Source organism: Phyllobates terribilis, unplaced genomic scaffold (genome assembly GCF_046119375.1).
Source record: "Phyllobates terribilis strain yellow unplaced genomic scaffold, ASM4611937v1 Scaffold_36__1_contigs__length_13169755, whole genome shotgun sequence".
In the NCBI taxonomy this organism is placed as follows: Eukaryota; Metazoa; Chordata; class Amphibia; order Anura; family Dendrobatidae; genus Phyllobates; species Phyllobates terribilis.
Window position 1 is genome coordinate 3,174,206 of NW_027362796.1, and position 13,015 is coordinate 3,187,220.

At 42.4% G+C, this 13,015-nt stretch overlaps 1 protein-coding gene across 1 annotated transcript in view; it reads right to left on the reverse strand.

The window, feature by feature from the left end:
• Window positions 1–2,777: 2,777 nt before the first annotated feature.
• Window positions 2,778–13,015, reverse strand: part of LOC141182893 (uncharacterized) — a 31,840-nt gene continuing 21,602 nt past the window's right edge. Inside the window, exons 6-11 of the mRNA XM_073661009.1 lie at window positions 12,747–12,917; window positions 12,438–12,617; window positions 12,231–12,354; window positions 12,050–12,147; window positions 11,764–11,854; window positions 2,778–7,072 (exon numbers count right to left, since the gene is read on the reverse strand). Coding sequence (XP_073517110.1) covers window positions 4,485–7,072; window positions 11,764–11,854; window positions 12,050–12,147; window positions 12,231–12,354; window positions 12,438–12,617; window positions 12,747–12,917 — 3,252 coding nt within the window. The 3' untranslated portion in view covers window positions 2,778–4,484. The remainder of the gene's footprint in view (window positions 7,073–11,763; window positions 11,855–12,049; window positions 12,148–12,230; window positions 12,355–12,437; window positions 12,618–12,746; window positions 12,918–13,015) is intronic.

Genomic DNA, 13,015 nt, shown 5'->3' on the forward strand with positions numbered 1-13,015 from the left:
TTTAAATAAATCCTTTAACACTAAATGACAAGTACAGTAAGCTGAGCGCTACCATCCAGCTTGTCATCCTTCAGAGACACTGCAGAGCGCAGGCATTATAGGAACTTCTGATTCCGGTATTCGATATTCTAAAAGAATCGGAACTCAGTATCGGAACTCCGATACCGCGAATATCGGTCGATACCCGATATTTCAGTATCGGAATGCTCAACACTATTTAACAATGACTGATTACCCCTGATTGAGCACCTGTCAAGGATAAAGAGAAGGAAGAAAAAAAAAAGGCAAAACCATATAAAAAAGGACCCTATACAGCCTTGGAACCAACTCTGAGGAAGGAATCCGTAGAATTCCGAAATGCGTCAGTTCCTGACCCTCCTGGGCTCCCGTACTGGTACCAGACACGTGACGTCACAAAGGTCCTTAACATCTGCCATGTGTACAGCGCAGGTCCTTGCGCACCACAGAACACAGGCGCCTGGAAAAGCGGCACGGAGCAGCGGTTTCTGGCTGGGACCCTGCTCCTCCCTTCTCCCCACCAAGAACTTACCTCTGCCACAGGAGTAATCTCTCCTCTCTCCAGACCTTGACCGCCTGACCACCACATTGGTGAAGTGCATATCCTGGACTAAGCACAGCTGTGCTTTTGTATGCACCAATGAGCTTTTCTACTCAGCATACCTTATACCTTACCCAGAGATAAACGGTTTTTTAACCTTGGGCGAACCCCTATACCATTTTTATAGGATTAACCCTGCGATGCCCTCTAGGCACATACTAACATTGGTTTTCTCATTATATATAAATATATATATATTTTTTTGGGGGGCGAACTCCTATACTATTATCTGTAGGATTAACCCCTGAATGCCCTTCAGGCACATACTAACATTTACCTTTTATCATCTGTTCTTTCCAAGGAGCTCTATTTTACAATGGTTGAGTACCGCTAACCACAACAAGTACCATCTTTTTAAAAAATTAAAAAATAGGTACCATCCATACAACAGGTATTACCCATATTCAGCTCACAAAATCCTAGCCTGAAGGGACATCTCCCCAGGTAACTACTTTGGTATATCTCAAGCGTCATATATTTACCAGCTACCACAATACAGGTACCGTTACCCCAAAATCTAAACTCCCCTCCCCCCCTCATTTTTTATTTTACCGCAATAATTACTGTATAAAACTCTGTACAGATTGTCTTCAGTCAATTACCTCTATTCAACTGGTACGTGTCCTTTACCAGGCACGCCCTCCTCTCTATATCTCCCTGCACCCTGAGGAGGACCATAACCACAGAGGTATATCACCTATCCTCCAAGTCTGGTATATTCCTAATTCATCATTTAACCAGAGACCCTAAAAAAGCTAATCCAACTATCCACAGCTCCAGGGGAACTCCAACACTAAACTGGACCAAAAACTATCTTTCTACCACCAATTCAGGTAAATATACTCGCCATAAATTCGATAAATAAGAACCTAAATCCTAAACATCTACTTTGATTTTTAGAACAGAAGAAAATGCCAGGAGTGTGCAAAGCAGTCATCAAAAGGTGGCTACTTTGAAGAACCTAGAATATAAGACATATTTTCAGTTGTTTCACACTTTTTTGTTAAGTATATAATTCCACATGTGTTAATTCATAGTTTTGATGCCTTCAATGTGAATGTACAATTTTCATAGTCAAGAAAATACAGAAAAATCTTTAAATGAGTGGGTGTGTCCAAACTTTTGGTCTGTACTGTATGTATTGCGTAAAGGAGAATAATACGATAATAATATTAATAATCCTTTATGTATGGATGTAGTATCCTCCATACATCGACCACCTGCAAAGACCAGAGCACATTTAGCAAAGCTTTTGGATGGTTTAGATTGGTGACTCCAGCCCAGGGACGCGTCTAAAGAAGGATCCAAGACAATATTAAAGTCTCCTCCAATGATGGTAAGGTCCTCCGCAAAATGTTTTCATTTGTTTAAGTATTGACGGCATGTCTCACAATTAGGGAGATAGCAGTTTGCCAAAGTCAATATTTTGGAATAGATCGAGATCTTAACAAACACATACCCTCCCCTCCGTGTCAGACAGTGTTTCTACAATAGTATGCAGCAGTGATCTGTGGCGGCCGATACTCAGCACCTTAGACTTCAAAACTGCATTTGTACTGTGATGCCAAGATGAATAATATCTGTTAGTAAACTGAGGAATATGATCGCCTCTAAAGTGGTTCTCCCGAAGAAAGATAAAATGTATGTGTTGTTCATGCATATGATAAAACACTTGAACTCTTTTCTCTGGAACATTAAAGAAGTTGTCCACTACTTTGACAATGATGCCCTATCCATAGGATAGGGTATCAATGTATGATCGGCCGGGGTCCCGCATGTAACACCCCCGCCGATCATATGTCATCGGTGCCGGTGGCGGCTGCCGCCCGCCGGAAGTCCTTACCTGTGCTGCTTGGCCGTTCATCTGTAGTGTCCGCCACAGGGTACTGCACATCTGCCTTCCATTTAATTGAACGGGAGACGGATGTGCAGTTACAAGCGGCGCCCACTATAGCTTGACAGCCAAGCACCGTAGGCAAGGACTTCCGGCCAGCGGAAGCCGCCGCATACACAGATGACTGCTGATCGGCGGGGGTGCCGCGTGCGGGACCCCGGCCGATCATACATTTATGCCCTATCCTATGGATAGGGATTCAGTGTCAAAGTAGAGGACAACCCAAGTCCTCTGACATTCAATGAACCAGTTTTAAGCAGTGCCTTATTATATGAAAAATAGGGGGAGTGGAGGAGAGAAAAATTTAAGAGCAAAGTGGAAGTATAGACGGTAGATAGTAACGTCTACCTCTCAGTGTCTAAGAAGTATAGATTATGAATATATCAAAACAGTAGGAAATTGTGAAACAAGCAGATCCCAATGCAAGTCCCTAACTAGGGGTTGTCTTTACAGGTGTAAGTCAAACTTTCAGTTCTAGGATTCCTATTAGGTGGAACCATGGAATATATAGCGAGCAAAGTAATACTATTACAGTAATATAATGTGAAGTCAACTTAAATGTCATTCTAAGATATGAACAGAGACATTCTATATAGTGGAAGAGTGGCACCTAACACTCTATTTAGATATATCTAATTATATGCTTAAAGAAATAAGTAAGCATCTGCAAACTGTCTCTCATCAGGGAAGACAAGATTCATTTCAGGAGCTCATATGATTGGCAGGTTCCTTTCCCATCTGGCTGCATCACCATAAAGTTCCTGATCCATTGAACGCCTTCTGTGATGTGCTGGAACTCTCTGTGGCAATGGTGGAGCAGGTGGCCAATCAGATATATGGATTCTGGGAATGTCCAGGTACATCACAGTCTTTCAAAGTATACAATGTTCCATTTTTTCGGACTTGCAGCTGGAAAGGGTACCACAGGAGTACATCAGGCCATTTTTCCATAGAGCATCAAGTAGTGCTTTCAATACACTTCTTTTAGCAAGTGTCATTCAGGATAGATCTATGAGCAATTGTATGCGTTTTTCATTGAAATCACCAGGACCCAACTCCTCTGCTTTCCTCACAACGGCCTCTTTTACATTGAAAAAAATGTATGTGACAGATACTGTCCCTTGGACGCTCAGGATCTGGACCATGATTGCCTAATGTACGGTGCGCTCTGGCGATCTCCAGCTCCTTGTCAATAGAGTCACCAAGGATATTATTAAATAATGTCCATAGTGTTGGCATGATCGCTTGTGCATTGATGCTTTCAGGTATACCCATTATCCAGATATTATTGTGATTTTCTTGGTCATAAATCAAATTAAACAACTTGTTTATTTGCTGGCTGTGAAGATCCAGTTCTTGCTTATGAGCATTTTGATGGCCCACGACTTGTACGACATCAGCCAATAATCTCTGTACCTTGTCAGTAAGCTGTGACAGGATAGAAGTGAGGGGACGTATTTCAGTATTGTATGTGGTCTCCAGCCTCTGAATATATTGCTCCATATCTTCTTTAGTAGGGATAGACGCAATCTGATATACAAATAAGCTATGTTGTTCCCCATATCAGAATAACCTGTGGTTGGGGGGGTAAATGTCCCGGTGAAGAAAGCACTGCTCAGTATGTGGACTTTGGTGAGAGTACAGGGAGATTTGTGGAGCTGTTTTCTTGAGGCCTACATTAAGAGAGAAGTTGGTGCAGGACTTACAGACCTGAGCAGTCTGTCATCATGAGGGTTAAGACTGTTTCTTTTTCCACACTGAGGTGAGGCAGTAATAGCTCGGGAGCAGGAAGATAAGACCTTCCATAAGAAACACTGCATACCAGACATGCTGACAGAGGTGGAGGACCTCAGATTAACCTCTGATCTCTTCTTTCTTTGGCATATCGGACATCATGCTTGAGGCTGTAAATTGCTTAGAATTACCCAGGAACACAGTCTGAAGAGAGTGCTCTCAGTGTGTGCGTTCTCTCTATGCTATTTCCAGGCTATGGCCTTCCTGTTGATGTTCAATACGTCCAAAGGCGGCGTTGATTGGGAGCAGGATTGTGTGATTGTGAGTTCTCTGGTGCTTAACCAAATCTGATTTCTGGCCAAAATATTTTCCACATTCTGAACAGGAAAAAGGCTTCTCCCCTGTGTGAGTTCTCTGGTGTATAACAACATCTGATTTCCGGTTAAAACATTTCCCACATTCTGAACAAGAAAATGGCTTCTCTCCTGTGTGGGTTGTTTGGTGGTTATCAAGGTGCACTTTCTGTTTAAAACATTTCCCACATTCTGAGCAAGAAAAAGGCTTCTCCCCTGTGTGAGTTCTCTGATGTCTGATTAAACTTGATTTATTTGTAAAACATTTCCCACATTCTGAACAAGAAATAGGCTTCTCTCCTGTGTGAGATCTCTGGTGGTTAACCAAATCTGATTTCTGTTTAAAACATTTCCCACATTCTGAACAGGAAAAAGGCTTCTCCCCTGTGTGAGTTCTCTGGTGATTAACTATATTTCTTTTCTGGTTAAAACATTTCCCACATTCCGAACAGGAAAAAGGCTTCTCCCCTGTGTGAGATCTCTGGTGGTTAACCAAATCTGATTTCTGTTTAAAACATTTCCCACATTCTGAACAGGAAAAAGGCTTCTCCCCTGTGTGAGTTCTCTGGTGGTTAACCAAATCTGTTTTCTGTTTAAAACATTTCAAACATTCTGAACAAGAAAATGGCTTCTCCCCTGTGTGGGTTCTCTGGTGGTTATCAAGATGCACTTTCTGTTTAAAACATTTCACACATTCTGAGCAAGAAAAAGGCTTCTCCCCTGTGTGAGTTCTCTGATGTCTGATTAAACTTGATTTATTTGTAAAACATTTCCCACATTCTGAACAATAAAAAGGCTTCTCCCCTGTGTGACTTCTCTGGTGATTAACAAGATTTATTTTCAGGTTAAAACATTTCCCACATTCTGAACAGGAAAAAGGCTTCTCCCCTGTGTGAGTTCTCTGGTGGTTAAGCAAATCTGATTTCTGTTTAAAACATTTCCCACATTCTGAACAGGAAAAAGGCTTCTCCCCTGTGTGAGTTCTCTGATGTCTGATTAAACTTGATTTATTTGTAAAACATTTCCCACATTCTGAACAAGAAAAAGGCTTCTCCCCTGTGTGACTTCTCTGGTGATTAACAAGATTTATTTTCAGGTTAAAACATTTCCCACATTCAGAACAGGAAAAAGGCTTCTCCCCTGTGTGACTTCTCTGGTGATTAACCAAATCTGATTTCTGTTTAAAACATTTCCCACATTCTGAACAGGAAAAAAGCTTCTCCTCTGTGTGAGTTCTCTGATGTCTGATTAAACTTGATTTATTTGTAAAACATTTCCCACATTCTGAACAAGAAAAAGGCTTCTCCCCTGTATGACTTCTCTGGTGATTAACAAGATTTATTTTCAGGTTAAAACATTTCCCACATTCAGAACAGGAAAAAGGCTTCTCCCCTGTGTGAGTTCTCTGGTGATTAACCAAATCTGATTTCTGTTTAAAACATTTCCCACATTCTGAACAAGAAAAAGGCTTCTCCCCTGTGTGACTTCTCTGGTGATTAACAAGATTTGTTTTCTGGTTAAAACATTTCCCACATTCTGAACAGGAAAAAGGCTTCTCCCCTGTGTGAGCTCTCTGGTGATTAACCAAATATGATTTCTGTTTAAAACATTTCCCACATTCTGAACAGGAAAAAGGCTTCTCCCCTGTGTGAGTTCTCTGGTGATTGACCAAATCTGATTTATGGCTAAAACATTTTACACATTCTGAACAAGAAAAAGGCTTCTCTCCTGTGTGAGTTCTCTGATGATTAACCAAAGCTGATTTCTGGATAAAACATTTTCCACATTCTGAACAGGAAAAATGCTTCTCCCCTGTGTGAGTCATCTGATGTCTGATAAAACTTGAATTATCTGTAAAACATTTTCCACATTCTGAACAGAAAAATGGCTTCTCTCCTGTGTGAGTTGTCTGGTGGATATCAAGATGCACTTTCTGTTTAAAACATTTCCCACATTCTGAGCAAGAAAAAGGCTTCTCCCCTATGTGAGTTCTCTGATGTCTGATTAAACTTGAATTATCTGTGAAACATTTTCCACATTCTGAACAAGAAAATGGCTTCTTCTGCTTGTGACTTCTCTGGTGATTAACAAGATTTGATTTCTGGTTAAAACATTTCCCAAATTTGAAACAAAAAAATCTATTCTCTGCTTTGCGAATGTTTTGATGTTTAACAAAAGACTTTTCAAGGGAAAAACTATTTCCATATTCTGAACATGAAAATGGCTTCTTTGCTTTAGGAGCAATTTGTTTTTTAATGATTATTTTGTGACTTTTATTTTCCTTAGTAGTCGGTAATGAATCAGAAGACAGGATCTGTTTCAAATGATCAGATGACAGATCTTTGCTGTGAAGGGATGATGATAAATCTGGAGAAATGTCATTCATTTCAATTGTATCCTGTGGGATCTCAAGATCATCTGATTTAAAAATTGAAGATGTCAGCTGTTCCTCTGATCTCCTGGTACAGTCATCTGCCAAGAATAAAACCAAGAAACAATCAACCTTACTAACACCAAATCAGATAACAAATGCATTAGCATTTTAGTGTTGCTTGGGTGTACTGGGGTGTCTGTTTATCTGGGGTGCACTTATATAGTGCTAGGCAGCCCTCCTGATCTAATAGTATGGGCAACATCACTAGTCACTCTCCACAAGGACAAACGTTACCCCTTAGACCTCAGTCCAGAGCCTCTCACCTAGCAAAATCAGTTCTCATACTTTGCACTGACGAGGGCCAACAGCCCGAAACACCAGGTCTGCAAATTGATATTCATATTGCACGACTCGTTAAAAGGTTGATTGTGACTTGTAGGATTGGTGCTACCAGTAGGTGGCGCTATAGAGTTCAAGTCCTCTTTTTCTCTGAAGAGGCAATTTGCATATTAAATTTCCCAGAAGAGCATTGCACGGCGAATAAGCCTCCTTACCTTGACGAGCCAGAGCTGGTAAGTCACTCTCCACAAGGAGAAACATTACCCCTTAGACCTCAGTCCAGAGCCTCTCATCCATCCAAATCAGTTCTCATACTTTGCACTGACGAGGGCCAACAGCCTGAAACATCGTGTCTGCAAATTGAGATTCTGATTTGGATTTTATCCTAAGTCATATTGCATGACTTGTTAAAGGATTGATTGTGACTTGAAGGATTGCTGCTTCCAATAGGTGGCGCTATAGAGTTCAAGTCCTCTTTTTCTCTGAAGAGGCAATTTGCATATAGGCTAAGCCAGACACTGTGCATCAAACCTGCCTGTGTGACTGGCGTCCTATGCAAGCTTCATCTGTGTGCATCTTTAATACTAGGCAACCACCCCCTCCATGAATTGGTACGAATGTGAGTGGTTGCTCCACCAGTATTTTGCACCTGTGCAGCCCCCACCTTTATCATGGGGGTCTGCTGCATCCTGCTAGTGCATTTGTTATATGATTTAGTGTTGGTAAGGCTGTATCTTTTTCTGTGATTTTTTTTACATTTTGCCCTATGTTAGCCGTCATTATTCACCAAGACAATAACAGTTCACAGTCTAATAGAAAACCTCATAGGATGAACCAGTAGAGCGTGGTGTTCAACTGTTTGTTCATTCTGCCTCCAAAATATGGAATAAAAAGCCACCAAACAATGTTATGTAGGTGAATAAAATACCAATAAAAACTTCTACTCATCTCACAAAAAACAAGTCCCCACTCAGGTCCATCATCTGTCAGTGGAAAAACAGAGGTTTCCCCATTATTTGTGGCTCAAAGACTCTTGAAAAGCAACATGGCTTCCATAAACCAATCCAGCAATATCCGCTCTCCCAAAGTCAGATCTCCCCCTCGCTTCTGAGCCTTGCAGTGCGCCCACACCACATTTATCATCCATGTATTTGACATTACTATAGTGAGAAGAACCCACTTAATTTACGGTGTGTGTCTCCTGGAGCACAATCTGGACACTATGTGTTGGGTAATGAAATTATATATTAGTAATTTTCACTCTCCAACATCCACTGCGTGCTAATTTCCAGAAAAACACTGTGGAGTCAAAATAGTCACTACTCCTATAGATTATTTCACTGAGGGCTATAATTTCCAAAATGGAGTCACTTTATGGGGATTTCTACTGTTCTGGTTTTCTGCAATTTGGTCACATTAGGGCTTCTGTAAATGGTGGGTCCCATCTCCTCTGGGATCTGCTCCTGCGACGTCTGCTTCTCTCACCAGGAGCCGCCTTATTCATCCTGCAGGCGGCGCTGGTGATGGAGGAGACGTCAGAACCAGAAGCTCTGTATGGCGAAGGCTCTGTCCAGCCACTAAGATTAGGGTGCCTGGGACCTGTAGTACCATCCAGTCTGACAGTATGGGTGTGTGCTGTCCAGCTGGAGTAATCTGCTCCCTGCTTCAGCCAACTGGAAAGCACCGCACCCTACTAAAGCTGGAAGCATATTGCCGGAAGCAAAAACACAGCAAAATAGGGCAGCAGAGTTTACCTGCCCAGATCTTCATAACTAAATGCACTACCAGGGTGCAACAAACCCACATAAAGATAGTGCCTGAGGGGCCTGAGGAAAAGGCTGAAATGGATGGGAAAGTGATGAAACAGAATGGCAAGAGCCTGGAGAATGTGCCTGCATGCATTTCTGACTCACATATGGTTTCAGGGAATAAGTTTGTCGCAGTATTACGCCACTTTTACAGACACACAAGAACAACTACCAAACCTAACCTAAATTGCATTTAACAGGCCAAAAAGGTTAAGAAACAGTTTTTCCTGCACAATCACTTGTATATAAGGTTAAATAAACCAAAGAAACCAAAAAATACCCCTTTTAGCCTTTTTTCACACATACTGCTGTGGCTTTTTTTCGCTTTTTACAATTGGGAGGGTCCTGACTTATACATTTTGTAGGTCCCTCCGTCATACATCATTTTTAGTTCGCTATTCCCCAGCACTTTACAAGCACAGTTAGAAAGTACCAGTAGGTATGTTGATCTTTGACCTGAGAGGCCTCAGGTGGGTCTGTAACATGCGTTTTGGAGGGACAGCTGTTACTTAGACATTTGGGCGGTCCCTCCATCACTTACACTCAGATAGTGGAATAGACATTCAATAGCAGTTTACAATGTGCCCATTGTAGCGTTGGGCTTGACCTCCTCCTCCTCCACCACCATGTGATACTGCGGCCCTTAATTCAAATGTTCAGAGGGTCTACAGTAAGCAGGAAAGCGGAGTTTTGTGAGAGCCCTCGTGTGGCCCTGTAACATACATTTTGAAGTGCCCTCCTCTAGAAATTTTGGAGGTTCCTCTTGTGTACATTTGAGAGTGCCCTCACTTATTCATATTGTAGGGCCCTCACTATTATTTAACTAATTTAAGTGCAGAGACTACAAAGAAAATGGCCAAGAGACATGGAGTACTAGAAGGTAGCAGTGAGTGTGGACTACGACCCTCAGGTCAGCCTACAGTTGCTGTCATGGCTATGCGTGCCAACGGTCCTGGTCGGATCAGTGGACTCATCATCGACCACCTCATCTTCTATTTCATCCTCCTTCCCAGTTGATATTGTAGGCTGACCTTATGACAACTGTGTCTCATCATCATCAGCCTCCACCTCTGGAGACAAAAAATGACGTTCCCCCAAGTGGCTTTCTTCTGGTCGTAGGTCCTCAAATACTTGAGCATCAACGCACGCCACCTCCTCTTGTCCCTCTTCAATGCTGCACGGTAATAGGCCAGAGCCAACCAAAGGATAAGTACCAAACAGGTCCTCGGAGTGGCCAAGCTTGGGGTCATATGTCTTCTGTGACTGATAATGGCGGGAGGAAGGAGAACCAGCTTCAGGATTGGAAGGGCCAGCCTTCTGTGTATCCACAGTAGACTGTGTGGTCGTGGAAGTTTTGGTGCTGCTTGACAAATGCGTAGAGGCCTTGCCTGCTATCCAAGACAGAATCTGCTCTCGCTCTTCTGGCTTCCACACACGTTTACGTTCCAGACTGGGAACTTTTTCCAGGAATATAGTGGATGCATAAAGCTTCTTCTGACCTGACACAGACCACGTCCACGTCCCTTAACAACAGGTTTTTTTTTGGCATTTTTGGTTTTGTTGACAGATTTTCAGATGTTGATGGCACAAGCTAAAGTAGCTGTCACAGGCACAGCCAAAATAGTGAGTCAACCATGACTCAGCCCATAGGGCTAATTTTTACAAAACCTATGCAAATTGTGCAGTGGACAAACCAGGACAGTATTCCTACTCCAGCCTAACTACTATTTGTGATTGGTGGCCCTTGGTATGGTGACTTCCAAAATAGTGGTTAAAATGGCCTGGTGCGTGCATTGTAGGAGGCAGTAGGAAATGTATGGACTACTGCTTTGTGTAGGGCACTCAAAGATTTTTTAAGTGGACTAATATAGACAGAAGGCAGGCTGACACCCCAAAATAGCGGTTAAAATGGGCTGGTGCGTGCTTTTGTAGCAGGTTGTAGGAAATGTTTGGACTACTGCTTTGTGTAGGGCACCAAACGCCTTTTTAAGAGGACTAATGTGGACAGCAGAAGCCAGACTCTGACCCCTAAAACAGCAGGGAAAATAGACTGGTGCTAAAAAAAAAAGGCAGCACAAAATGCTACTTCTGTGTGTGCTGGAAAAATATTGCTTTGCCTCTGAAAAGAGCTGTTTTAAGATGGATACTGAAAGAACACTACCTAATTCCCTCCCTACTAGCTATTTTTGGTGGTATTATGGAGCTAGTGAGCGGCTCCTTTAAACACAGAACTAGTATACACGGCAGGTAGCCCTTAAAAGGCGTTTGTTTTATCAAGAGGCCTAAACACTCTCCCTAGCAGCCCAGCGATCTCTCCCTAGGCTATTAAAACGCAGGCTCCAGATGCAATGTGCACAAAATGGCGGCGGCAGGGCTTAAATAGACCCTATGATGCTGGGCGGCCAGCCAATCACAGTAATGCGACAACCAAGATGTCTGAGGCATTACTGTGATTAGTTAAGAAGCCCAGAATGTTAAGTGGCTGCAAAGAAGGCGCCAAAACTGCAGGGCGGGACATCCGAATATAGCGAGGCGAGTAAACAAATACTCGCAATATAACAAGTAACCCGAATACCGTACTATCCGTGCGAATAGCAAATAGTAACGAATACCCTCGCTCATCACTAGTGGTTACTACTCACCTGGGTAGTCAAAAGTAGGAATCTCCTCTTTACACCACTCATCACCCCTCAGATAAGCCTCTGTAGTATTAATATGGGTCAGATCTTCACCCTGAAACAAATATTGTAAAAGTCACAGACAGATGGAGAAGTCACATCTATGATCAGCTCTAATCCTGTTATCTCCACCGTTCTCATTACACAAGTATAAAACATAGAATACTGGTGGATAAAACAAGACTGAGCACAAGACCTTCACAGCCATCTACACATCATAGGGGAGATCTCATGATACCTCTCCATCTACCTGATGATCCTGAGGAGCATTGGGATCTTCTTGTTTACAGTGATGTTGAAGAAGAGGACGGGGACATCTCTCTGGTGTTGTCCTCTTACTGGATAGATCTGGAGGAAACACATACAGGGACTGAATTCATTCTTTACATACAGATAATTATAGGCCGTGTGTATTTAGTCCTGTCTATTACTTGGTGATGTGAGGGGCTGGGGAACCTCCATCATGATGTCTTTGTACAAATCTTTGTGTCCTTCTAAATACTCCCATTCCTCCATGGAGAAATAGACAGCGACATCTTGACATCTTATAGGAACCTGACACATACAATGATAAGGTCATCTCCCCGATTCTTTCATAGTGTTACTGTATAATGTCCCAGTATTCCCAGCAGTGTCACCTCTCCAGTCAGCAGCTCAATCATCTTGTAGGTGAGTTCTAGGATCTTCTGGTCAATGATCTTCTCATGTATCAGGGGGTGAGATGGAGGCCCGGTGATTGGGCTCTGGGGTCTTTCCCATCCCTCAGAAACAGGGTCCTGACAGCGCTCACTAGAGGTTTTCTTCACTACTGTATAATCCTGGTTATGGAGAGACACATTAATAAATCTCCCTCCAGACATTTCCAGAGTCCTCACCTCTCCAGTTCTGTCCATCTGTTATTCCCATAGATAAAAATGATGTAATGTGACACCATCAGAATCTCTCACCTCTCCAGTAAGCCGGAAGAGGATCTCTAGGGTGATGCGTAATATCTTCTCTGCCATCTTGTCTCTGTCCATATCCATCTTTGATGGGTCCATAAGGAAAATTCTCTTAAATAGAAGATCTTCACTGAGAGGATCCGATATTGTAGGGACCTGAATGAGAAGATGATGAGCCTATGTAACATAAAAATCCTGTGTAATAATACAATTACTGGATATAATAAGGGGAAACATATGAGGAGATATATTACAGTATTTAGTTTTCTTCTTTA